This window comes from Motacilla alba, unplaced genomic scaffold (assembly GCF_015832195.1).
Source record: "Motacilla alba alba isolate MOTALB_02 unplaced genomic scaffold, Motacilla_alba_V1.0_pri HiC_scaffold_34, whole genome shotgun sequence".
NCBI classification, from domain to species: Eukaryota; Metazoa; Chordata; class Aves; order Passeriformes; family Motacillidae; genus Motacilla; species Motacilla alba.
In genome coordinates this window covers 1,879,706-1,904,950 of record NW_024037436.1, presented here as the reverse complement: position 1 = coordinate 1,904,950, position 25,245 = coordinate 1,879,706, and the positions used below count along the sequence as shown (strand labels likewise).

Genomic DNA, 25,245 nt, shown 5'->3' with positions numbered 1-25,245 from the left:
TTATGGGATTTAGGGGATTTAGGGGCATTTATGGGATTTAGGGGATTTATGGGATTTAGGGACATTTATGGGATTTACAGGATTTATGGGATTTATGGGATTTAGGGACATTTATGGGATTTAGGGGATTTAGGGACATTTATGGGATTTACAGGATTTATGGGATTTAGGGGATTTAGGGGATTTAGGGATATTTATGGGATTTAGGAGATTTAGGGGATTTAGGGGATTTAGGGGATTTAGGGGATTTAGGGGATTTGGGACATTTATGGGATTTTGGGGATTTAGGGGATTTAGGGACATTTATGGGATTTGGGACATTTATGGGATTTACAGGATTTAGGGGATTTAGGGGATTTAGGGACATTTATGGGATTTATGGGATTTATGGGATTTAGGGGATTTAGGGACATTTATGGGATTTAGGGACATTTATGGGATTTTGAGGATTAGGGAACATTTATGGGATTTAGGGGATTTAGGGACATTTATGGGATTTACAGGATTTATGGGATTTATGGGATTTAGGGACATTTATGGGATTTGGGACATTTATGGGATTTAGGGGATTTAGGGGATTTAGGGGATTTAGGGGATTTAGGGGATTTGGGACATTTATGGGATTTAGGGACATTTATGGGATTTTGGGGATTTAGGGGATTTAGGGACATTTATGGGATTTGGGACATTTATGGGATTTACAGGATTTAGGGGATTTAGGGGATTTAGGGACATTTATGGGATTTACAGGATTTATGGGATTTAGGGGATTTAGGGACATTTATGGGATTTACAGGATTTATGGGATTTATGGGATTTATGGGATTTAGAGGGGATTTATAGGATTTGGGACATTTATGGGATTTATGGGACATTTATGGGATTTAGGGCATTTATGGGATTTAGGGACATTTAGGGGATTTAGGGGATTTAGGGGATTTATGGGATTTGGGACATTTATGGGATTTAGGGGATTTATGGGATTTAGGGACATTTATGGGATTTATGGGATTTGTGGGATTTAGGGACATTTATGGGATTTACAGGATTTATGGGATTTATGGGATTTAGGGACATTTATGGGATTTGCGGCATTTGGGGGATTTAGGGGCATTTATGGGATTTAGGGACATTTATGGGATTTGGGGCATTTAGGGGATTTAGGGACATTTATGGGATTTGTGGGATTTAGGGACATTTATGGGATTTGTGGGATTTAGGGACATTTATGGGATTTAGGGGATTTAGGGGATTTAGGGACATTTATGGGATTTAGGGGATTTAGGGACATTTATGGGATTTACAGGATTTATGGGATTTGTGGGATTTAGGGACATTTATGGGATTTAGGGATTTATGGGATTTATGGGATTTAGGGATATTTATGGGATTTATGGGATTTGTGGGATTTAGGGACATTTATGGGATTTACAGGATTTATGGGATTTGGGACATTTACGGGATTTATGGGATTTATGGGATTTAGAGAGGATTTATGGGATTTAGGGACATTTATGGGATTTATGGGATTTATGGGATTTAGGGACATTTATGGGATTTACAGGATTTATGGGATTTATGGGATTTAGGGACATTTATGGGATTTATGGGATTTAGTGGATTTAGGGACATTTATGGGATTTACAGGATTTACGGGATTTATGGGATTTGGGACATTTATGGGATTTAGGGGGCATTTATGGGATTAAGGGGATTTATGGGATTTTGGGAGATTTATGGGATTTACAGGATTTATCGGATTTAGGGGGAATTCAGGATTTTTTGGGATTTCTGGGTTTGTGGGGATTTTAGGATTTTTGGGATTTTTTGGGATTTATGGGATTTAGGGGGAATTTGGGATTTTTTTTTTGAGATTTCTGGGTTTCTGAGGATTTGGGGATTTTGGGGATTTTTTGGGATTTTTTTGGGATTTAGGGGAAATTTGGGATTTTTTGGGGGGATTTCTGGGGTTTTGGGGAATTTGGGATTTATGGGATTTCTGGGATTTAGGTGGAAATAGGGATTTTTTGGGGGGATTTCTGGGATTTTTTGGGATTTTTTTATTATTATTTTTGGGATTCAGGGGGAATTTGGGATTTTTTTGGGATTTCTGGGTTTCTGACGATTTCGGGATTTCTGGGATTTTTTGGGATTTTTGGGATTTAGGGGGAATTTGGGATTTTTTTGAGATTTCTGGGTGTCTGAGGATTTTGTGATTTTTTGGGATTTCTTGGGATTTATGGGATTTAGGAGAAATTCAGGATTTTTTTGAATTTATGGGTTTCTGCGGATTTGGGGATTTTTGGGGATTTTTTGGGATTTTTTGGGATTTTTGGGGATTTTTATGGGATTTTTTTGGGATTTAGGAGAAATTTGGGATTTTTGGGGGGGGATTTCTGGGTTTTTGGGGAATTTGGAATTTATGGGATTTCTGGGATTTAGGGGAAATTTGGGATTTTTGGGATTTTTTTGGGATTTTTGGGGGATTTTTGGGATTTTTGGGATTTAGGAGAAATTTGGGATTTTTTGGGGGGATTTCTGGGATTTAGGGGGAATTTGGGATTTCTGGGATTTAGGGGATTTAGGGGGAATTTGGGATTTTTTTCGGGATTTCTGGGATTTTTTGGGATTTTTTTATTATTTTTGGGATTTCGGGGAATTTGGGATTTTTTGGGGGGATTTCTGGGATTTACAGGATTTTAGGATTTTTGGGATTTTTTGGGATTTATGGGATTTTGGGGGAAATTGGGATTTTTTTGGGATTTCTCGGTTTGTGATGATTTGGGGATTTTTTGGGGTTTTTTGGGATATTTTGGGGATTTTTTGGGATTTAGGGGAAATTTGGGATTTTTTGGGATTTCTGGGTTTCTGAGGATTTTGGGATTTTTGGAGATTTATGGGATTTCTGGGATTTAGGGGGAATTTGGGATTTTTTGGGGGGATTTCTGGAATTTTTTGGGATTTTTTGGGGGGGAGGATTTTTGGGATTTAGGGGGAATTTGGGATTTTTTGGGGTTTTTTTGGGATTTCTGGGTTTGTGATGATTTGGGGATTTTTTGGGATTTTGGGGATTTTTGGGATTTAGGAGGAATTTGGGATTTTTTTTGAATTTCTGGGTTTCTGAGGATTTTGGGATTTTTTGGGATTTTTTGGGATTTTGGGGGATTTTTTGGGATTTTTTTGGGATTTAGGGGGAATTTGGGATTTTTTTGGGATTTCTGGGATTTTTTGGGGGGGATTTATGGGATGTCTGGGATTTAGGGGGATTTTGGGATTTTTTGGGGGATTTTTTTGGGATTTCTGGAATTTTTTGGGATTTTTGGGATTGATGCGATTTAGGAGGAATTTGGGATTTTTTGGGATTTCTGGGTTTGTGACGATTTTGGGTTTTTTTGGAATTTATGGTATTTAGGGGGAATTCGGGATTTTTTGGGAATTTGGAATTTTTTGGGGAATTTGGGAATTTTTTTGGGATTTCTGGGATTTTTTGGGATTTTTTTTTATTTTATTTTTGGGATTCAGGGGGAATTTGGGATTTTTTTGGGGATTCTTTTGGGATTTCCGGGATCCGGGGCCTCACCTTCTCCTCGGCGTCGTCGACCTCGAGCAGCTGCGTGCCCAGGGCCCAGCAGAAAGTTCTGGAATTCTCCCAGGAGGCGGCGAAGGAGGAGAAGAAATAACAGGAATTGCCGAGGAAAACCCAGCCCCGCCGGCACGGCAGGAAATCTGGGAAAATCCCAAAAGATTCGGGGTCAGGAGGGGGAAAATCCCAAAGATTTGGGGTCAAAATGGGGAAAAATCCCAAAAATTTGGGGTCAAAATGGGGAAAAATCCCAAAAATTTGGGGTCAAAATGGGAAAAATCCCAAAATATTTGGGGTCAAGATGGGGAAAATCCTAAAAGATTTGGGGTCAGGATTGGGAAAATCCCAAAGAATTGGGTCAGAATTGGGAAAATCCCGAAAGATTCGGGGTCAGGATTGGGGAAAATCCCAAAAGATTTGGGAAAATCCCAAAAGATTCGGGGGAAATCCCAAAAGATTTGGGGTCAAAATGGGAAAATCCCAAAGATTTGGGGAAAATCCCAAAAATTTGGGGTCAGGAGGGGAAAATCACAAAATATTTGGGGAAAATCCCAAAGATTCGGGGGAAAATCCCAAAGATTCGGGGTCAGGAGGGGGAAAATCCCAAAGATTTGGGGAAAATCCCAAAAGATTTGGGGTCAAAATGGGAAAATCTCAAAATATTTGGGGTCAAAATGGGAAAATCACGAAAGATTTGGGAAAATCCCAAAGATTCGGGGTCAGGAGAGGGAAAATCACGAAAGATTTGAGGTGAAAATGGGAAAATCCCAAAGATTTGGGGAAAATCCTGAAAGATTCGGGGTCAGGAGGGGAAAATCCCAAAAGATTTGGGGGAAAATCCCAAAGATTCGGGGTCAGGAGGGGAAAAATCACAAAAGATTTGGGAAAAATCCCAAAAGATTTGGGGTCAAAATGGGAAAATCCCAAAGATTTGGGGTCGGGATTGGGAAAATCCCAAAGAATTGGGTCAGAATTGGGGAAAATCCTAAAAATTTGGGGTCAGGATTGGGAAAATCCCGAAAGATTTGGGGTCAAAATGGGGAAAAATCCCAAAAATTTGGGGTCAAAAAGGGAAAATCCCAAAGATTTGGGGAAATCCCAAAAGATTCGGGGTTAGGATTGGGAAAATCCTGAAAGATTTGGGGTCAAAATGGGGAAAATCCTAAAAATTTGGGATGAAAATGGGAAAATCCCAAAAATTTGGGGCCAAAATAGGGAAAAAATCCCAAAAATTTGGGGAAAATCCCAAAAATTTGGGGTCAAAAAGGGAAAATCCCAAAAGATTCGGGGAAAATCCCAAAGATTTGGGGTCAGGAGAGGGAAAATCCCAAAATTTGGGGTTGGGATGGGGAAATAATCCCAAAAATTTGGGGTCAAAAAGGGAAAATCCCAAAGATTTGGGGAAAATCCCAAAATATTTGGGTCAGAATTGGGAAAAATCCTAAAAATTTGGGGTCAGGAGAGTCAAAATCCCAAAGATTTGGGGTCAAAATGGGGAAAAATCCCAAAAATTTGGGGTCAAAATGGGAAAATCCCAAAGATTTGGGGAAAATCCCAAAAGTTTGGTGTCGGGATGGGGAAAATTTGGGAAAATTGGGAAAATTTGGGAAAAAATTGGGAAAAAATTGGGAAAAAATTGGGAAAAAATGGAGAAAATTCGGGATAATTGGGAGAAAAAATGGGGGAAATTTGGAGAAAATTGGGGGGAAATTCCTAAAAAATTTTGGAAAAAATTGGGAAAAATTTCCTAAAATTTGGGAAAATTGGGGAAGTTTTGGGAAAATTTTGGAAAAAATTGTGGAAAATTTGGGGGAAAATTGGGGAAATATTGGAAAAATTTTGGAAAAAATTGGGGGAAAATTGGGGAAAAATTTGGAAAAATTGGGGAAATTTTGGGAAAATTGCACAAAATTGGGGAAAATTGGGGGAAATTTGTGGGAAAATGTGGGAAAAGTTAGGAAAAAATGAGAAAAAATTGGGGAAATTTCGGGAAAATTTGGGAAAAATTTGGGGGAAATGGGAAAAATGGAGAAAATTTGGGATAATTGGGAAAAAAATGGGGGGAAATTGGGAAAAATTGGGGGAACTGCGGAAGAATTTAGGGAAAAATGGGAAAAAAATGTAAGAATTTGGGATAATTGGGAAAAATGGGGGGAAATTGGGGAAAATTTGGGAACAAATATTGGAAATATTTGAAAAAATTGGGAAGATTTGGGGGAAAAATTGGGAAAAAATGGAGAAAATTTGTGATAATTTGGGAAAAAATTGGGAAAATTGGGGGGAAATTCATAAAATTTGGGAAAATTGGGGAAATTTTGGGAAATTGCACAAAATTGGGGGGAAAATTGAGGGAAAATTGGGGGAAAATTGGGGGAAAATTGAGGGGAAATTGGGAAAATTGGGGAAATTTTGGGGAAATTGCACAAAATTGGGGAAAAATTGGGGGAAATTGGGAAAATTGGGGAAATTTTGGGGAAATTTTGGGGAATAGTGGGGAAAATTTCCTAAAATTTGGGAAAAAATGGGGAAAATTGGGGAAAATTTGGGAGAACTGGGAAAATTATGGGGGAAAATGGGGAAAATTTGGGAAAAATTGGGGAAAATTGGGAAAAATTGAGAAAATTTGGGATAATTTGGGGAAAATGAGGGAAATTTGGGGGAAATGGGGAAAATTTGGGGGAAAATTGGGAAAATTTGGGATAAGATGGAAAAAAATGGGGAAAATTTGGGAAAATTGGGAAAAAGATCGGGAAAAATTGGGAAAAAATAGGGACATGTTCCTAAAATTTGGGAAAATTGGGGAAAATTGGGGAAATTTTGGGGAAATAATGGGGAAATGGGGAAATGGGGAAAATTTTGGAAAATAGCGGGAAAATCTGGAAAATTTTGGGGAAAGTGGGGGAAAAATTGGGGGGAAATTTGGGAAAATTGGGGGAAATTTGGGGGAAATGGGGGAAAATTTGGAAAAATTTGGGGGAAAATTGGGGAAAATTGGGAAAAATGGGGAAAATTGGGAAAATTGGGGAAAATTGGGAGAAAAATTGGGAAAAAATGGGAAAATTTGGGATAATTGGGAAAAAATGGGGGGAAATGGGGAAAATATGGGGGAAATTGGGAAAATTGGGGGGAAATTGGGAAATATGAAGAAAATTGGGGTAATAATGGGGAAAATTGGGAAAAATTGGGGGAAATTGGGAAAAATTGGGGGAAATTGGGAAAAATTGGGGGAAAAATGGGGGAAATTTGGAAAAATATGGGAAAAAACTTGGAAAATTTGGGAAAATTGCACAAAATTGCACAAAATTAGGGGAAAAATTGGGGAAAATTGGGAGAAAAATTGGGAAAAAATTGAGAAAATTTGGGATAATTGGGGGGAAAAAATGGGGGAAAATTGGGGAAAAATTAGGAAAATTTGGGAAGATGGGTGAAATTTGACTCACAGGCCTTGGAGCAGACGTCGCGGCCGGAGCCGTGCGCCAGCCAGCGGCTCCAGTTGCCGGTGCCCAAACTTTCCCAAAAATTCAGGGGAAATTGGGAAAAATCAGGGAAAAAATGGAGAAAATTTGGGGAAAAATGGGGAGAAATTGGAAAAATTTGGGAAAAAATGGGGGAAATTTGGAAAAATTTGGGAAAAAATGGGGAAAAATTGGGGAAGTTTGGGAAAATTGCACAAAATTGGGGAAAATGTGGGGGAAAATTTGGGAAAATTGGGGGAAATGGGGGAAATTTGGGATAATTTGGGAAAAAATTGGGAAAATTGGGGGAAAATTCATAAAATTTGGGAAAATTGGGGAAATTTTGGGAAATTGCACAAAATTGGGGGGAAAATTGAGGGAAAATTGGGGGAAAATTGGGGGAAAATTGAGGGGAAATTGGGAAAATTGGGGAAATTTTGGGGAAATTGCACAAAATTGGGGAAAAATTGGGGGAAATTGGGAAAATTGGGGAAATTTTGGGGAAATTTTGGGGAAATAATGGGGAAAATTTCCTAAAATTTGGGAAAAAATGGGGAAAATTGGGGAAAATTTGGGAGAACTGGGAAAATTATGTGAAAAAATGGGGGAAATTTGGGAAAAAATGGGGGAAATTGGGGAAAAATTGGGAAAATTTGGGAAAACCGGTGAAATTTGACTCACAGGCCTTGGAGCAGACGTCGCGGCCGGAGCCGTGCGCCAGCCAGCGGCTCCAGTTGCCGGCGCCGGCGTGCAGCAGGACGCGGTTGTGCCGCTCGTGGCCGAAGTTGAAGTGCAGCCCGGTGCCGGCCAGGCCCAGCAGGGCCCCGCGGCCGCAGCCCCAGCGCTGCAGCCTCGACGCCTCCCGGCACGGCCGCAGCCCCACCAGCGCCGCCGGGGCCTCGGCCGCCGCCGCCGCGCACGCCCCGCTGGCCGCGTGCCGCAGCAGCCCCCCGGGCAGCCACTGGAAGAGCTGCGAGGGCGACGACGGCGCGCAGTGGGCCAGCGACAGCCACGGGCCCGCGGCCACCACGCAGCCCGAGTGCTGCTGGTTGTAGAGCAGGAAGGTGCCGGAAGCTGCGGGGACACGGGGACGTGGTGGTGGCTGTAGGTGGCCACCAAAACCTGGCCTGTGGCCACCAGGATTTGGCCTGTGGCCACCAGGAGTTGGGCAGTGGCCACCAGGAGCTGCTGGTGGCCACCAAGACATGGTCAGTGGCCAACAAGACTTGGCTTGTGGCCATCAAGACTTGGCCTGTGGCCACCAGGAGCTGCCAGTGGCCACCAAGAGTTGGGCAGTGGCCACCAGGAGCTGCCCTGTGGCCACCATGGACTGGGGTTCATTGGAGAGCAGGAAGGAGCTGGACACTGAGGGGACAGGGGGACACTGAGGGGACAGGGGGACAATGAGGGGACAGGGACACAGGAGAGGTTGGGGACATGGTGGTGGCCACCAAGACTTGGCCTGTGGCCACCAGGATTTGGCCTGTGGCCACCAGGAGCTGCCCAGTGGCCACCAGGAGCTGCCCAGTGGCCAGTGTAGAGCAGGAAGGAGCTGGACACTGAGGGGACAGGGGGACAATGAGGGGACAGGGACACAAGAGGGGTTGGGGACATGGTGGTGGCCACCAAGACTTGGCCTGTGGCCACCAAGATCTGGCCTGTGGCCACCAGGAGTTGGGCAGTGGCCACCAGGAGCTGCCCAGTGGCCAGTGTAGAGCAGGAAGGAGCTGGACACTGAGGGGACAGGGGGACAATGAGGGGACAGGGACACGGGAGGGCTTGGGGACATGGTGGTGGCCACCAGGAGTTGGCCTGTGGCCACCAGGAGTTGGGCAGTGGCCATCAAGACTTGGCCAGTGGCCACCAGGATTTGGCCACAGGGCTCAATGTAGAGCAGGGAGGAGATGGACACTGAGGGGACAATGAGGGGACAGGGACACAGGTGAGGTTGGGGACATGGTGGTGGCCACCAAGATCTGGCCTGTGGCCACCAGGAGCTGCCCAGTGGCCACCAGGAGCTGCCCAGTGGCCACCAGGAGTTGGGCAGTGGCCAGTGTAGAGCAGGAAGGAGCTGGACACTGAGGGGACAGGGGGACAATGAGGGGACAGGGACACGGGAGGGCTTGGGGACATGGTGGTGGCCACCAGGAGCTGCCCGGTGGCCACCAGGAGTTGGGCACGGGGCTGGGTGTAGAGAGGACAATGAGGGGGGGGACACAGGGAGGGGACGTGGAGGACAGGGAGGTGACACGTGGAGGGGACAGGTGACAGGTGACAAGGGACAGGTGACACTGGGACAGGTGACAATGACAGGTGACAGGGATGGGACAGGTGACACTGGGAGGGGACAGGTGACAAGGGACAGGTGACAAGGGACAGGTGATAGGTGACAAGGGACAGGTGCCAAGGGACAGGTGACAGGGACAGGTGACAGGTGGCAGGTGACACTGGGACAGGTGACAGGTGACAAAGGACAGGTGCCAAGGGACAGGTGACACTGGGACATGTGACAATGGACAGGTGACGTGACACTGGGACAGGTGACACAGGACAGGTGACAGGTGACAAGGGACAGGTGACACTGGGGCAGGTGGCAGGTGACAGGGACAGGTGACACTGGGAGGAGACAGGGGACAAGGGACAGGTGACAGGGATGGGACAGGTGACACTGGGACAGGTGACACTGGGACAGGTGACACAGGACAGGTGACAGGGATGGGACAGGTGACAGGTGACAAGGGACAGGTGACACTGGGACAGGTGACACGGGACAGGTGACAGGTGACAGGTGACAAGGGACAGGTGACACTTGGACAGGTGACACTGGGACAGGTGACACAGGACAGGTGACACAGGACAGGTGACAAGGGACAGGTGTCAGGTGACAGGTGACAGGGACAGGTGACACTGGGAGGGGACAGGTGACAAGGGACAGGTGACACTGGACAGGTGACACAGGACAGGTGACAGGTGACAAGGGGCAGGTGACAGGGGGCAGGTGACAAGGACAGGTGACACCAACCGGCCGCTGGTGGCGGCTGCTTCGCCTTCTCGGCCTCCAGGGCGGCCTCCAGGGCTGAGACTGAGGGGACACCGAGGGGACACCGAGGGGACATTTTGGGGACATTCAGGGGACACCGAGGGGACACCGAGGGGACACCGAGGGGACATTCAGGGGACATTGCCCCAAACCCCCAAAATGTCCCCAAATTCCCCCAAAATCCCCCCAAAATTGCCCCAAAATCCCCCCAAAATCCCCCAAATCCACCCCAAATCCACCCAAAAATCCCTCAAATTGCCCCAAAATCCCCCCAAAATTGCCCCAAAACCCTCCCAAAATCCCCCAAATCCACCCCAAAATCCCCCCAAAATCCACCCCAAAATGCCCCAAAATCCACCCCGAAATCCCCCAAAATTGCCCCAAAATCCACCCCAAAATCCCCCAAAATCCACCCCCAAATCCCCCCAAAACCCCCCAAATCCACCCCCAAATCGCCCCAAAATCCCCCCAAAATCCACCCCAAATCCACCCCAAAATCCCCCAAAATTGCCCCAAAATCCCCAAAATCCACCCCAAAAATCCCCCTCAAATCAGCCCAACACATCCCCAAAAAATCCCCCAAAATCCCAAATTTCCCCCCAAAAATCCCCAAAAATCCCCCCAAAATCCCAAATTTCCCCAAATTTCCCCCCCAAAATCCCCAAAAATTCCCAAATTTCCCCCCAAAATCCTCAAAAAATCCCAAATTTTCCCCCAAAATCCCCCAAAATCCCAAATTTTCCCCCCAGAAGTCCCTCAAAAATCCCAAATAATCCCCAAAACCCCCCAAAAATCCCAAATTTCCCCCAAAAATTGAAAAAATTCCCAAATTTTCCCTCAAAAATCCCAAATAATTCCCAAATTTTCCCCAAAAATCCCCAAAAATCCCAAATTTTCCCCAAAAATCCTTCAAAAATCCCAATTTTTCCCCCAAAATATCCCCTAAAATCCCCAAAAATCCCAAATTTCCCCCCAAAATTCCCAAATTTTCCCCAATTTTTCCCCCCAAATCCCCAAAAATCCCAAATTTTCCCCAAATTTTCCCCCCAAATCCCAAAAAATTCCCAAATTTTCCCCAAATTTCCCCCAAAATTCCCCAAAATCCCCAAAAATTCCCAAATTTCCCCCCAAAATTCCCCAAAATCCCCAAAAATTCCCAAATTTTCCCCAAAAATCCCCCCAAATCCCCAAAAATCCCAAATTTTCCTGAAATTTTCCCCCCAAATCCCCAAAAATTCCCAAATCTTCCCCAAATTTCCCCCCAAAATGCCCCATAAATCCCAAATTTTCCCCAAAGATTCCCAAAAAATCCCAAATTTTCCCCCCAAAAATCCCAAATTTCCCCCCCAAATTCCCCGCGTCCCGCACTGACCGCGCCGCGCGCCGAGCGTCCCCAGCGCCACCAGCGCCACCGCCAGCGCCACCAGCGCCACCAGCGCCACCAGCGCCACCCGCGGCGACAGCGCCACCCCCGGCGACAACCGCGGCGACAACCGCGGTGACAGCCCCGAGGGGGGGGAGGGGCGCGCCTTGGGGGGCGGCCCCGCGGGGGGGGAGGGGTCCAGGGGCTCGTAGGGGTCCTCGTCGGCGGGGGGGAGGGGACAGCCTGCGGGGACACCGGGGACACTCAGGGGTGGCGCTAGGGGACAGCGCGGGGGGCGCCTAAAGGGGTTGGGGACATCCTTGGGGACAGCGCTGGTGGCACTGGGGACAGGGTTGGGGACATCTGAAGGGGTTGGGGACATCCCTGGGGACATCTAAAGGGGCTGAGGACAGCGCTGATGGCACTTGGGGACATGTGGAGGGGTTGGGGACCCCTCTGGTGGCACTTGGGGACAGACCAGGGGACATCTGGAGGGGTTGGGGACATCCTTGGGGACACCTAAAGGGGTTGGGGACAGGTTTGGGGACACCTAAAGGGGTTGGGGACAGTGTGGGTGGCATTTGGGTACATCTGGAGGGGTTGGGGACAGCGCGGGGGGCACTTGGGGACAGCACAGGGGACATCTGGAAGGGTTGGGGACAGCGCTGGTGGCACCTGGGGACATCTAAAGGGGTTGGGGACAGCGCTGGGGGCACTTGGGGACATCCTTGGGGACATCTAAAGGGGTTGGGGACAGCACTGGGGACATCTGGAGGGGTTGGGGACAGCACTGGGGACATCTGGAGGGGTTGGGGACAGGGTTGGGGACACCTAAAGGGGTTGGGGACAGAGTGGGGGCCACCTGGGGACATCCCTGGGGACACCTGGAGGGGTTGGGGACAGGTTTGGGGACATCTGGAGGGGTTGGGGACAGTGCTGGTGGCACTTGGGGACATCTAAAGGGGTTGGGGACAGCGCAGGTGGCACTTGGGGACAGCCCAGGGGACATTTAAAGGGGGTGGGGACAGGTTTGGGGACATGTGGAGGGGTTGGGGACATCCTTGGGGACGTCTAAAGGGGTTGGGGACAGTGTGGGTAGCACCAGGGGACATGTAGAGGGGTTGGGGACAACACTGGTGGCACTTGGGGACATCCGTGGGGACACCTAAAGGGGTTGGGGACATCCTTGGGGACATGTGGAGAGGTTGGGGACATCCCTGGGGACGTCTAAAGGGGTTGGGGACAGGTTTGGGGACATCTGGAGGGGCTGGGGACAGTGCTGGTGGCACCTGGGGACATGTGGAGGGGTTGGGGACATCTAAAGGGGTTGGGGACAGTGCTGGTGGCACTTGGGGACAGCACGGGGGGCACCTGGGGACAGCACTGGGGACACCTGGAAGGGTTGGGGACAGGTTTGGGGACACCTAAAGGGGTTGGGGACAGAGTGGGGGGCACCTGGGGACAGCCCAGGGGACATCTGGAGGGGTTGGGGACAGGTTTGGGGACATCTAAAGGGGTTGGGGACATCACTGGGGACATCCTTGGGGACGTCTAAAGGGTTGGGGACAGCGCTGGTGGCACTTGGGGACATCTAAAGGGGTTGGGGACAGTGTGGGTGGCACTTGGGGACACGTGGAGGGGTTGGGGACAGCGCTGGGGGCACCTGGGGACAGCCCAGGGGACATCTGGAGGGGTTGGGGACAGGTTTGGGGACATGTGGAGGGGTTGGGGACATCCTTGGGGACGTCTAAAGGGGTTGGGGACAGGTTTGGGGACACCTAAAGGGGTTGGGGACATCCTTGGGGACATCTGGAGGGGTTGGGGACAGCGCGGGGGGCAGCTGGGGACATCCCTGGGGACACCTAAAGGGGTTGGGGACGTCCTTGGGGACATCTGGAGGGGTTGGGGACAGCCCAGGGGACGTCTAAAGGGGTTGGGGACAGGTTTGGGGACACCTAAAGGGGTTGGGGACATCCTTGAGGACATCTAAAGGGGTTGGGGACAGCGCAGGTGGCACTTGGGGACAGTTCTGGGGACACCTAAAGGGGTTGGGGACAGTGCAGGTGGCACTTGGGGACAGTTCTGGGGACATCTGGAGGGGTTGGGGACAGCACTGGTGGCACTTGGGGACAGGTTTGGGGACATCTAAAGGGGTTGGGGACAGTGTGGGTGGCACTTGGGGACATCTGGACGGGTTGGGGACACCTCTGGTGGCACTTGGGGACAGGTTTGGGGACATCTGGAGGGGTTGGGGACAGGTTTGGGGACACCTAAAGGGGTTGGGGACAGCGCTGGTGGCACTTGGGGACATGTGGAGGGGTTGGGGACAGCGCTGGGGGACATCTGAAGGGGTTGGGGACATCCCTGGGGACATCTAAAGGGGTTGGGGACAGGGAGGTGACACTGAAGACACTGAGGTGACACTGGGGGACAGGGCAGGTGACATTTAGGTGACACTGTGGACAGGGAGGTGACACTGAGGTGACACCGGGGACATGGAGGTGACACCAAGGACAGGGAGGTGACATCAAGGTGACACCGGGGACAGGGAGGTGACACTGGGGACAGGACAGGGAGGTGACACCAAGGACAGGCAGGTGACACTGAGGTGACATCGGGGACAGGGAGGTGACACTGATGACATCAAGGTGACACCAATGACAGGGAGGTGACACCGGGGACACGGAGGTCACATAAAGGACAGGGAGGTGACATTGAGGTGACACCGAGGACAGGGAGGTGACACCAAGGACAGGGAGGTGACAGTGAGGTGACACCGGGGACAGGGAGGTGACACTGATGACATCGAGGAGACACTGGGGACAGTGAGGTGACACCGAGGACAGGGAGGTGACACTGAGGTGACACCGGGGACAGGGAGGTGACACCGATGACATCGAGGTGACACCGGGGACAGGGAGGTGACACCAGGGACAGGGAGGTGACAATGAGGTGACACCAAGGACATGGAGGTGACACTGACGACATGGAGGTGACATTAAAGTGACATTGGGGATGGGACAGGGAGGTGGCACTGGGGACAGGGAGGTGACATCAAGGACAGGGAGGGGACACTGAGGTGACACCGGGGACAGGGAGGTGACACTGATGACATCGAGGAGACACTGGGGACAGGGAGGTGACAGTGAGGTGACACCGAGGACATGGAGGTGACACCAAGGACAGGGAGGTGACATCGAGGTGACACTGGGGACAGGGAGGTGACACCAATGACAGGGAGGGGACACTGAGGTGACATCGGGGACATGGAGGTGACACTGACGACAGGGAGGTGACACTGGGGGACAGGACAGAGGAGGTGACATCGGGGACAGGGAGGTGACACCGGGGATGGGGAGGTGACATCGGGGACAGGGAGGTGACACCAAGGACAGGGAGGTGACACTGCGGACATGGAGGTGGCACCAAGGACAGGGAGGTGACACTGAGGTGACATTGGGGACACGGAGGTGACAGTGACGACATTAAGGTGACACTGGGGACAGGGAGGTGACACTGACGATATGGAGGTGACATTAAAGTGACATTGGGGATGGGACAGGGAGGTGGCACTGGGGACAGGGAGGTGACAATGAGGTCACACCGAGGACATGGAGGTGACACCAATGACAGGGAGGTGACACTGGGGACAGGACAGGGAGGTGACATTGAGGTGACACCAAGGACAGGGAGATGACATCGGGGACAGGGAGGTGACACTGAGGTGACACCGGGGACAGGGAGGTGACACTGAGGTGACACCGGGGACAGGGAGATGACATCGGGGACAGGGAGGTGACACTGAGGTGACACCAAGGACAGGGAGATGACATCAAGGTGACACCAGGGACAGGGAGGTGACACCAAGGACAGGGAGGTGACACTGAGGTGACATCGAGGTGACACCGGGGACAGAGAGGTGACAGTGACGACATTAAGGTGACACTGGGGACAGGGAGGTGACATCAAGGACAGGGAGGTGACACTGAGGTGACATCGAGGTGACACCGGTGGCCGTACCTTCCCCCGCTGCCCAGGCTGCGTCCAGCGCCGTCTCCACGTTCCCGTACATCGTCCCCAATGTCCCCAAGGTGTCCCCAATGTCCCCAAGGTGTCCCCAACCGTGTCCCCAACCGTGTCCCCAATGTCCCCAGCCGTGTCCCCAGCCGTGTCCCCAATGTCCCCAATGTCCCCAGCCGTGTCCCCGCTGATAACGCCCGCAGGGGACAGGATGTGGCCTCAGTGTCCCCTCCCCCGTGGTGGCCTCGGTGTCCCCTCCCCCCCGTCCCAGTGGAGGTGGCACCAGGGCACTGTCCCCAACCGGGGGTGGCCATGGTGGCACTGTCACCAGGGTGTCCCCAAGGGTGGCACTGTCACCGTGGTGTCCCCAAGGGTGGCACTGCCACCAGGGTATCCCCAAGGTCAGGGTGGCACTGTCACCGCGGTGTCCCCAAGGGTGGCACTGTCACCACGGTGTCCCCAGGGCGATGTCCCCATGGCCATGGTGGCACTGTCACCAGGGTGTCCCCAAGGGTGGCAGTGTCCCCAAGGTGTCCCCAAGGTCAGGGTGGCACTGTCACCAGGGTGTCCCCATAGCCACGGTGGCACTGTCACCAGAGTGTCCCCAAGCCCACGGTGTCCTTGTCACCACGGTGTCCCCATGGCCAAGGTGGCACTGTCACCGCCGTGTCCCCAAGGGTGGCACTGTCACCAGAGTGTCCCCAAGGTCAGGGTGGCACTGCCACCGCGGTGTCCCCAAGGGTGGCACTGTCACCAGGCTGTCCCCAAGGCCAGGCTGTCCCTGTCCCCAGGGTGGCACTGTCACTGTGGTGTCCCCAAGGCTGGGGTGGCACTGTCCCCAGGGTGTCCCCAGGGTGGTGTCCATGGTGTCCCTGTCACCAGGGTGTCCCCAAGGCCAGGGTGGCACTGTCCCCAGGGTGGCACTGTCACCATGGTGTCCCCAGCGTGGTCTCCATGGTGTCCCTGTCACCACAGTGTCCCCAAGGGTGTCCCTGTCCCCAGAGTGTCCCCACAGTGTCCCCAAGCCCCTGGCCCTGTCCCCAGAGTGTCCCCAAGGCCAGGCTCTCCCTGTCCCCAAGATGTCCCCATGGCAGTGTCACAACGTCCCCACAATGTCCCCAAGGCCCCGGCCCTGTCCCCAGGCTGTCCCCGGGGGGGGTGGCACTGTCCCCCGGATGTCCCCAAGGGGGGGTGGCCCTGTCCCCAGCCTGTCCCCAGACGCGGCCTCTGTCCCCCCCCGGATGTCCCCAAGGCCGCACAGGAAGAGCCGGGCGCTATCGGCCCCGGCCAGCCCCGGCCACCTCCTGTCCCCAAATGTCACCTCCTGTCCCCTCACTGTCACCAAGTGCCACCTCAGTGTCACCCCCTGTCCCCTTCCTGCCACCTCAGTAGCCCCAAATGTCCCCTCAGACGCTGAGGGGACACTGAGGGGACATTTGGGGACGCTGAAGTGACAGGAGGCGACACTTGGGGACACTGAGGGGACATTTGGGGACACTTGGGGACACACGGAGCTCGGTCTCCACTGCCACCTGCACAGACCCCGCCCCCCCAGCCCCAGCGCTGCTCCGATTGACTGATTCCGCTGATTGACACGCAGGCGGGCCAATTGAAAGCGAGCGCCGCCCAAACGCGGAAGTGCTGTTATTCAAGAGGGACCATCCCGCCTTCTTCGCGCTGTGATTGGCTTGAAGTCCTGATTGACAGGCACATAGACCAATAAAAACAGAGAACCCAGAAAACCAGCTTCGATTGGCTTATCACTTTGATTGACACGACCGCGGGCCAATCGGAACAAAGCGTCGCCCAAACACGGAAGCCGAGCGTCCCTCGCAGGAATTTTGGGGGTCCCCATTCCAGATGTTGGGGTCCCATCACCCCCCAGGGTCCCCTTTCCAGATGTTGGGGTCCCCACACTGACCACGGGGCTCCTCACCCAGATATTGGGGGTCTCCACCCGGGTTTCCAGGTCCCCATTCCAGATGTTGGGGGGGGGGGTGTCCTAACCAGGATGCTCCCAATTTTGGGGGTGCCCCCATCCAGATGTTGGGGTCCCCATCACCCTTGACCTTTGGGGGGTCCCGCCCAGATGTTGATGTCCTCATCCAGATGTTGGGGGTCCCCACCCTGACCTCGGTGTCCCCGTTCCAGATGTTGGGGTCCCACCCTGACCTCGGTGTCCCCGTTCCAGATGTTGGGGGTCCCCACCCTGACCTCGGTGTCCCCGTTCCAGATGTTGGGGGGGTCCCATCCCCCCCCACCATGTTGGGCCCCGCCCCCAAACCCCGCCCTTCCCCACCCCCTCTCTGCCCCACCCCCCCATCCTGGGCGTGGCTACGACCCCTCCTCGGCCCCTCCCCCAAGGAACTCTCCAATCAGCTTGGCCACGGGGCGGGGCCTCTCCTCGGGCAGCCAATGGGAGGCGCCGGGCAGGAGGCGGAGCCGGGCGGAGGGGCGGAGCCAGCGCAGGTGGGCGGGGCCGAGGCGCGGGTCCAGGAAGGCGTCGCGGGAGCCCCAGAGCAGCAGCGTGGGGGGAGGGGGCGGCTCCCGCGGGATGGGCGTGGCCCTGGGGGCGGGGACAGGTCAGGGACACCTGGGGACACCTTGGGGACACCTCGGGGACATGGGACAGGCGGCTCCCGCGGGATGGGCGTGGCCCTGGGGGAGGGGACAGGTCAGGACACCTGGGGACACCTGGGGGACACCCAGGGGACACCTGGGGACAGGTCAGGACACCTGGGGACACCTGGGGGACACCTGGGGACAGCTGGGGGACATGGGGACAGGATCAGGGATACCTAGGGACACCTGGGAGACACCTGGGGAAAGCATCAGGGACACCTGGGGACACCTTGGGGACACCTTGGGGACATGGGACAGGCGGCTCCCGCGGGATGGGCGTGGCCCTGGGGGAGGGGACAGGTCAGGGACACCTGGGGACACCTTGGGGACACCTGAGGGATACCTGGGGGACACCTGGGGACAGCGTCAGGGACACCTTGGTGACACCTGGGGACACCTGGGGACAGGGTCAGGACAGCTGGGGACACCTGGGGGACAGGTCAGGGACACCTGGGGACACCTCGGGGACATGGGACAGGCGGCTCCCGCTGGATGGGCGTGGCCCTGGGGGAGGGGACAGGTCAGGACACCTGGGGACACCATGGGGACAGGTCAGGACCACCTGGGGACAGCATCAGGGACACCTGGGGACACCCGGGGGACACCTGGGGGACATGGGGACAGGTCAGGGACACCTGGGGACACCTGGGGGGACATGGCTTAAGGGACATCCCAGTGGGGTCCCACCAGCACCCAACTGGAACACCCCAAACCCAACTGGAACATCCCAAACCCAACTGGAACATCCCAAACCCAACTGGAACATCCCAAACCCAACTGGGAACATCCCAAACCCAACTGGAACACCCCAAACCCAACTGGAACATCCCAAACCCAACTGGAACACCCCAAACCCAACTGGAAACATCTCCAACCCAACTGGAACATCCCAAACCCAACTGGGAACATCCCAAACCCAACTGGGAACATCCCAAACCCAACTGGAACATCCCAAACCCAACTGGGACATCCCAAACCCAACTGGAACACCCCAAACCCAACTGGAACATCCCAAACCCAACTGGGAACATCTCCAACCCAACTGGAACATCCCAAACCCAACTGGAACATCCCAAACCCAACTGGGAACATACCAAACCCAACTGGAACATCCCAAACCCAACTGGAACATCCCAAACCCAACTGGAACATCCCAAACCCAACTGGGAACATCCCAAACCCAACTGGAACACCCCAAACCCAACTGGAAACATCTCCAACCCAACTGGAACATCCCAAACCCAACTGGGAACATCCCAAACCCAACTGGAACATCCCAAATCCAACTGGAACATCCCAAACCCAACTGGGAACATCCCAAACCCAACTGGAAACATCCCAAACCCAACTGGAACACCCCAAACCCAACTGGGACATCCCAAACCCAACTGGAAACATCTCCAACCCAACTGGGAACATCCCAAACCCAACTGGAACATCCCAAACCCAACTGGAACACCCCAAACCCAACTGGAACATCCCAAACCCAACTGGAACACCCCAAACCCAACTGGGAACATCCCAAACCCAACTGGAACATCCCAAACCCATCTGGAAACATCCCAAACCCAACTGGAACACCCCAAACCCAACTGGGATCATCCCAAACCCAACTGGAACATCCCAAACCCAACTGGAAACATCTCCAACCCAATTGGAACATCCCAAACCCAAGTGGAACACCCCAAACCCAACTGGGAACATCCCAAACCCAACTGGAACATCCCAAACCCAACTGGAACATCCCAAACCCAACTGGGAACACCCCAAACCCATCTGGAGCATCCCAAACCCAATTTGGATCATCCCAAACCCATCTGGAACATCCCCAACCCAACTGGGCGCACCCAACGGGGTCCCACCACCCCAGCGGGCGCGCCCCAGGGCCCCACCCACCGGAAGAGGTTGCGGTAGTAGTGGATGGGGGGGCTGAGCCCCCCGGGCTGCGAGAGGCCGAACAGGTAGGCCTCGAGCTCCGGCTCCGACAGGCGCCGCGCCGGGTCCTGGATGCCCGTCAGGGCACCGGTCAGGAACGTCCGCACCAGCTGGGGGACACCGGGGGGACCCCGAAATTGGGGACGAAATGGGGGAAATTAGGGCCGGGGGGTGGCAGGACCCCAAAAATTTGGGATAAAATGGGGGAAATTAGGGCCGGGGAACGCTGGGACCCCAAAAATTGGGATAAAATGGGGACAAAATGGGGGAAACAAGGGTTGGAGGGTGCCAGGACCCCAAAAATTTGGGATAAAGGAGGGGACACGAGGCTGAGTGGTGAGAGGATCCCGAAAATTTGGGGACAAATGGGGGAAATTGGGGCTGGGGGATGCTGGGACCCCAAAAACTTGGGATAAAATGGGGGAACACAGGGCTGGGGGATGCCACCAGCCCCGAAACTGGGGACAGAGAGGGGGACACGAGGTTTGGGTGACATCAACCCCTCAAAGTTGGGGACAAAGAGGGGGACACGAGGTGTGGGTGGTGCCACCACCCTCCGAAATTGGGGACAGAGAGGGGGACACGAGGTGTGGGTGACATCAACCCCTCAAAATTGGGGACAAAGAGGACAGAGGGGACAGAGAGGGGACAGGGTGGGGACAGGGAGAGGATAGGGAGGGGACAGAGGGGACAGGGTGAGGAAAGGGAGGGGACAGAGAGAGGACAGGGAGGGGACAGCGGGGACAGAGGGGACAGAAGGGACAGAGAGGACAGAGGGGACAGGGAGGGGACAGAGAGGGGAGAAGGGGGACAGAGAGGACAGAGGTGACAGAGGGGACATGGAGGGGGGATAGGGAGGTGACAGGGAGGGGACAGAGGGGACAGGGAGGGGACAGTGGGGACAGAGGGGGACAGGGAGAGGACAGGGAGGGGACAGAGGGGACAGGGGGGATGGGGGGACAGGGAGGGGACAGAGGGGACAGGGAGGGGTCAGAGGGGACAGGGAGGTGACAGAGGGGACATGGAGGGGGGATAGGGAGGTGACAGGGAGGGGAGAGAGAGGACAGAGGGGACAGAAGGGTCTGAGAGGACAGAGGGGACAGAGGGGACAGGGAGGGGACAGGGTGGGGACGGGAGGGACAGGGAGGGGATGGGGGGACAGGGAGGGGACAGAGGGGACAGTGGGGACATGGAGGGGGGATAGGGAGGTGACAGGGAGGGGACAGAGGGGACAGGCTGACCTGGAAGTCGGCCAGGGACAGCAGCAGCTCGGGCAGCCAGGGCAGCTGGAACATGAACAGGTAACAGGAACGGAGCAGCTGCGACGGGTGACGGGCTGTGAAAGCTGGGACAGGGACAGCGACACCGTGGGGACAGGGACAGCGACACCGTGGGGACAGGGCCACCGTGGGGACAGGGACAGGGATGGGACAGGGACAGCGACACCGTGGGGACAGGGATCCCACTATCCGCAGGGTCCCCCATGTCCCCAATGCCCCCACTGTCCCCAGTGTCCCCAATGCCCCCATTGTCCCCAATGTCCATAGAGTCCCCAGTATCGCCAGAGTCCCCAATGTCCCCAGTGTCCCCAATGTCCCCAATGTCCCCAGTGTCCCCAATGCCCCCAATGTCCCCAGTGTCCCCACGTCCCCAGCGTCCCCACTATCCCCACTGTCCCCACTGTTCCCAGTGTCCCCAGCGTCCCCAGTGTCTCCAGTATCCCCAATGTCCCCAGTGTCCCTGCTGTCCCTGCTGTCCCCAAGTCCCCAGTGTCCCCAGCATCCCCAGCAACCCCACTGTCCCCAATGTCCCCAGCAACCCCACTGTCCCCAATGTCCCCAATGCCCCCAATATCCCCTCATGTCCCCAATGTCCCCAGTGTCCATAGAGTCCCCAGTATCGCCAGAGTCCCCAGTGTCCCCAACATCCCCCCTGTCCCCAGTGTCCTCAATGTCTCCAGTATCCCCAATGTCCCCGAAGTCCCCTCATGTCCCCAGTGTCCCAAATGTCCCCAATGTCCCCTCAGTGTTCCCAGTGTCCCCACGTCCCCAATGTCCCCAGTGTCCCCAATATCCCAATGTCCCCAGTGTCCCCAGTGTCCCCGATTTCCCCACTGTCCCCAAGTCCCCACTGTCCCCCATGTCCCCAGTGTCCCCAAGTCCCCAATGTCCCCAAGTCCCCAATGTCCCCAATATCCCCTCATGTCCCCACTGTCCCCAGTGTCCCCACTGTCCCCAGCGTCCCCACGTCCCCAATGTCCCCAATGCCCCCAATATCCCCTCATGTCCCCAATGTCCCCAGTGTCCATAGAGTTCCCAATATCCCCAGTGTCCCCACTGTCCCTAATGTCCCCACTGTCCCCTGTGTCCCCAGTGTCCCCGATGTCCCCGCTGTCCCCAATGTCCCCAATATCCCCTCATGTCCCCAATATCCCCAGTGCCCCCAGTGTCCCCAATGTCCCCATGTCCCCAGCATCCCCACTGTCCCCAATGTCCCCAATGTCCCCCGTGTCCCCGCTGTCCCCATGTCCCCTGTCACCTGCCATCACCCCCCTCTGGGGCGCGTCCATCACCACCAGCTTCTCCACCAGCTGCGGGTGACTCGATGCCACCTCCCAGGCCAGGACCCCTCCCCAGTCGTGTCCCACCAGGACGCAGCGCGGCGCCCCCGCCGGTGTCCCCAAGGCCTCGATGACGTCGCAGATGTCCCCAAGGAGCAGCTCCAGGCCGTAGCTGTCCCTCCCCGGGGGCTTCTCCGAGGCCCCGCAGCCGCGCAGGTCCAGGGCCACCACCCGGAAGCGGGGACTGAACTCCCGCAGCAGGTGACGCCAGCAGAACCTGGGGACACCGCGGGGACAGCGGTGGCACCGCGAGGACAGGAGTGGGGGGGCATGGGGACACCTGGGGACACCGGGGACACTGGGGACAGCGGTGGCACCGCGGGGACAGGAGGAAGGTGGGTATGGGGACACCTGGGGACACCGGGGGACACAGGGGGGGACAGCGGTGGCACAGCGGGGACAGGAGCATGGGGGCATGGGGACAGCTGGGGACACTTGGGGCACCGCGGGGACAGGAGCAGGGGGGGTATGGGGACACTGGGGGGACAGCGGTGGCACGGCGGGGACAGGAGCAGGGGGGGGGCATGGGGACAGCTGGGGACACCGGGGACAGCGGGGACAGCGGTGGCACGGCGGGGACAGGAGCGGGGGGGGGTGGCATGGGGACACCGGGGACAGCGGGGACAGGAGCAGGGGGGGCATGGGGACACCGGGGACAGCGGTGGCACGGCGGGGACAGGAGCAGGGGGGGGCATGGGGACAGCTGGGGACACCGGGGACAGCGGGGACAGCGGTGGCACCGCGGGGACAGGAGCAGGGGGGGGCATGGGGACACCGGGGGGACAGCGGTGGCACCGCGGGGACAGGAGCATGGGAGGCATGGGGACATCGGGGACAGCGGTGGCACGGCGGGGACAGGAGCAGGGGGGGGTATGGGGACAGCGGTGGCACCGCGGGGACAGGAGCTGGGGGGGGCATAGGGACAGCTGGGGACACTTGGGGACACGGGGGACAGCGGTGGCACCGCGGGGACAGGAGCGGGGGGGCATGGGGACAGCGGTGGCACCGCGGGGACAGGAGCGGGGTGGGTATAGGGACACCGGGGACAGCGGTGGCACGGCGGGGACAGGAGCAGGGGGGGGCATGGGGACAGCTGGGGACAGCGGTGGCACCGCGGGGACAGGAGCATGGGGGCATGGGGACACCGGGGACACTTGGGGACACCTGGGGGACACCTAAGGGGCATGGGGACACTTTGGGGATACCTGGGGGACACCCGGGACAGTGGTGGCAGCATAGGGACACCTGGGGGACACTTGGGGACACTTGATGACATTTTGGGGACACCGGGGACACTTGGGGGACACCTGGGGGACACCTGGGGACAACTGGGGACATTTGGGGACACCTAGGGACACTTGGGGACACCTTAGGGACACCTTGGGGACACCTGGGGGACACGGGGACAGGAACATGGGGGACATGGGGACACCCGGGGGACACCTGGGGACAACTGGGGACACCTGGGGACCCTTGGGGACACTGACCAGTTCTGGGGGAAGCCGTGCAGCAGCAGCATCAGGGGGGCACCGGGGGGACCCCGGGTGACGTAATGGAGACGCAGCCCCGAGCCCTGGGGACACGGGGACACCGGGTGACACCAGGGGACACCAGGTGACACCGGGGACAGGGGGGGACACCGGGGGGACACCGGGGGGACACCGGGGACAGGGGGGGACACCGGGTGACACCAGGGACAGGGGGGGACACAGGGGACAGGGGGGGACACCGGGTGACACAGGGGATGGGGGGGGCACCGGGTGACACCGGGGACGGGGGGGGGGGACACCGGGGGGACACCGGGGACAGGGGGGGACACAGGGACACCGAGGGGACACAGGGGACAGGGGACACCAGGGTGACACCGGGGACGGGGGGGGACACGGGGACACCGAGGGGACACAGGGGACAGGGGACACCAGGGTGATACTGGGGACGGGAGGGGCACCGGGACACCGGGGACAGGGGGGACACGGGGACACCGGGGACAGGGGGGGACACCGGGGGGCCACAGGGGACAGGGGACACCAGGGTGACACCGGGGACAGGGGGGGACATCGGGACACCGGGGGGACACCGGGGACAGGGGGGGATACCGGGGTGACACCGGGGACAGGGGACACCGGGGTGACACCGGGGACAGGGAGGGACACCGGGGACAGGGGGGATACTGGGTGACACCGGGGACAGGGGGGACACCGGGTGACACAGGGGACAGCGGAGGACACGGGGACACCGGGGGGACACAGGGGACAGGGGGGGTGACACAGGGGACACGGACACATTGGGGACACCCCCAAATCCCCCAGGACCCCCAAAATCCCCCCCAACACTCCCCCAAATCCCCCCAGAATCCCCCCAGGACCCCCCAAATCCCTCCAGGACCCGACAAATCCCCCCAAAACTCCCCCAAATGCCCTCAAATCCCCCCCAAATCCCCCCCAAATCCCCCCAAAACTCCCCCAAATCCCCTCAAATCCCCCCCAAATCCCCCCCAAATCCCCCCAAAACTGCCCCAAATCCCCCCAGGAGCCCCCAGATCCTCCCAGGACCGCCCCAAATGCCTCCGGAGCTCCCCAAACCCCCCCCCAGGACCCCCCAAATCCC

At 55.6% G+C, this 25,245-nt stretch overlaps 1 protein-coding gene across 1 annotated transcript in view; it reads right to left on the bottom strand.

Moving 5' to 3' along the window:
* The window catches only part of LOC119696567 (macrophage mannose receptor 1-like), a gene marked incomplete at its 5' end in the record, with an annotated part of 32,662 nt that overhangs the window by 2,321 nt on the left and 5,096 nt on the right, over nucleotides 1-25,245 (bottom strand). Inside the window, 4 exons of the mRNA XM_038126312.1 lie at nucleotides 3,581-3,726; nucleotides 7,720-8,112; nucleotides 10,061-10,120; nucleotides 11,451-11,684. Coding sequence (XP_037982240.1) covers nucleotides 3,581-3,726; nucleotides 7,720-8,112; nucleotides 10,061-10,120; nucleotides 11,451-11,684 — 833 coding nt within the window. The remainder of the gene's footprint in view (nucleotides 1-3,580; nucleotides 3,727-7,719; nucleotides 8,113-10,060; nucleotides 10,121-11,450; nucleotides 11,685-25,245) is intronic.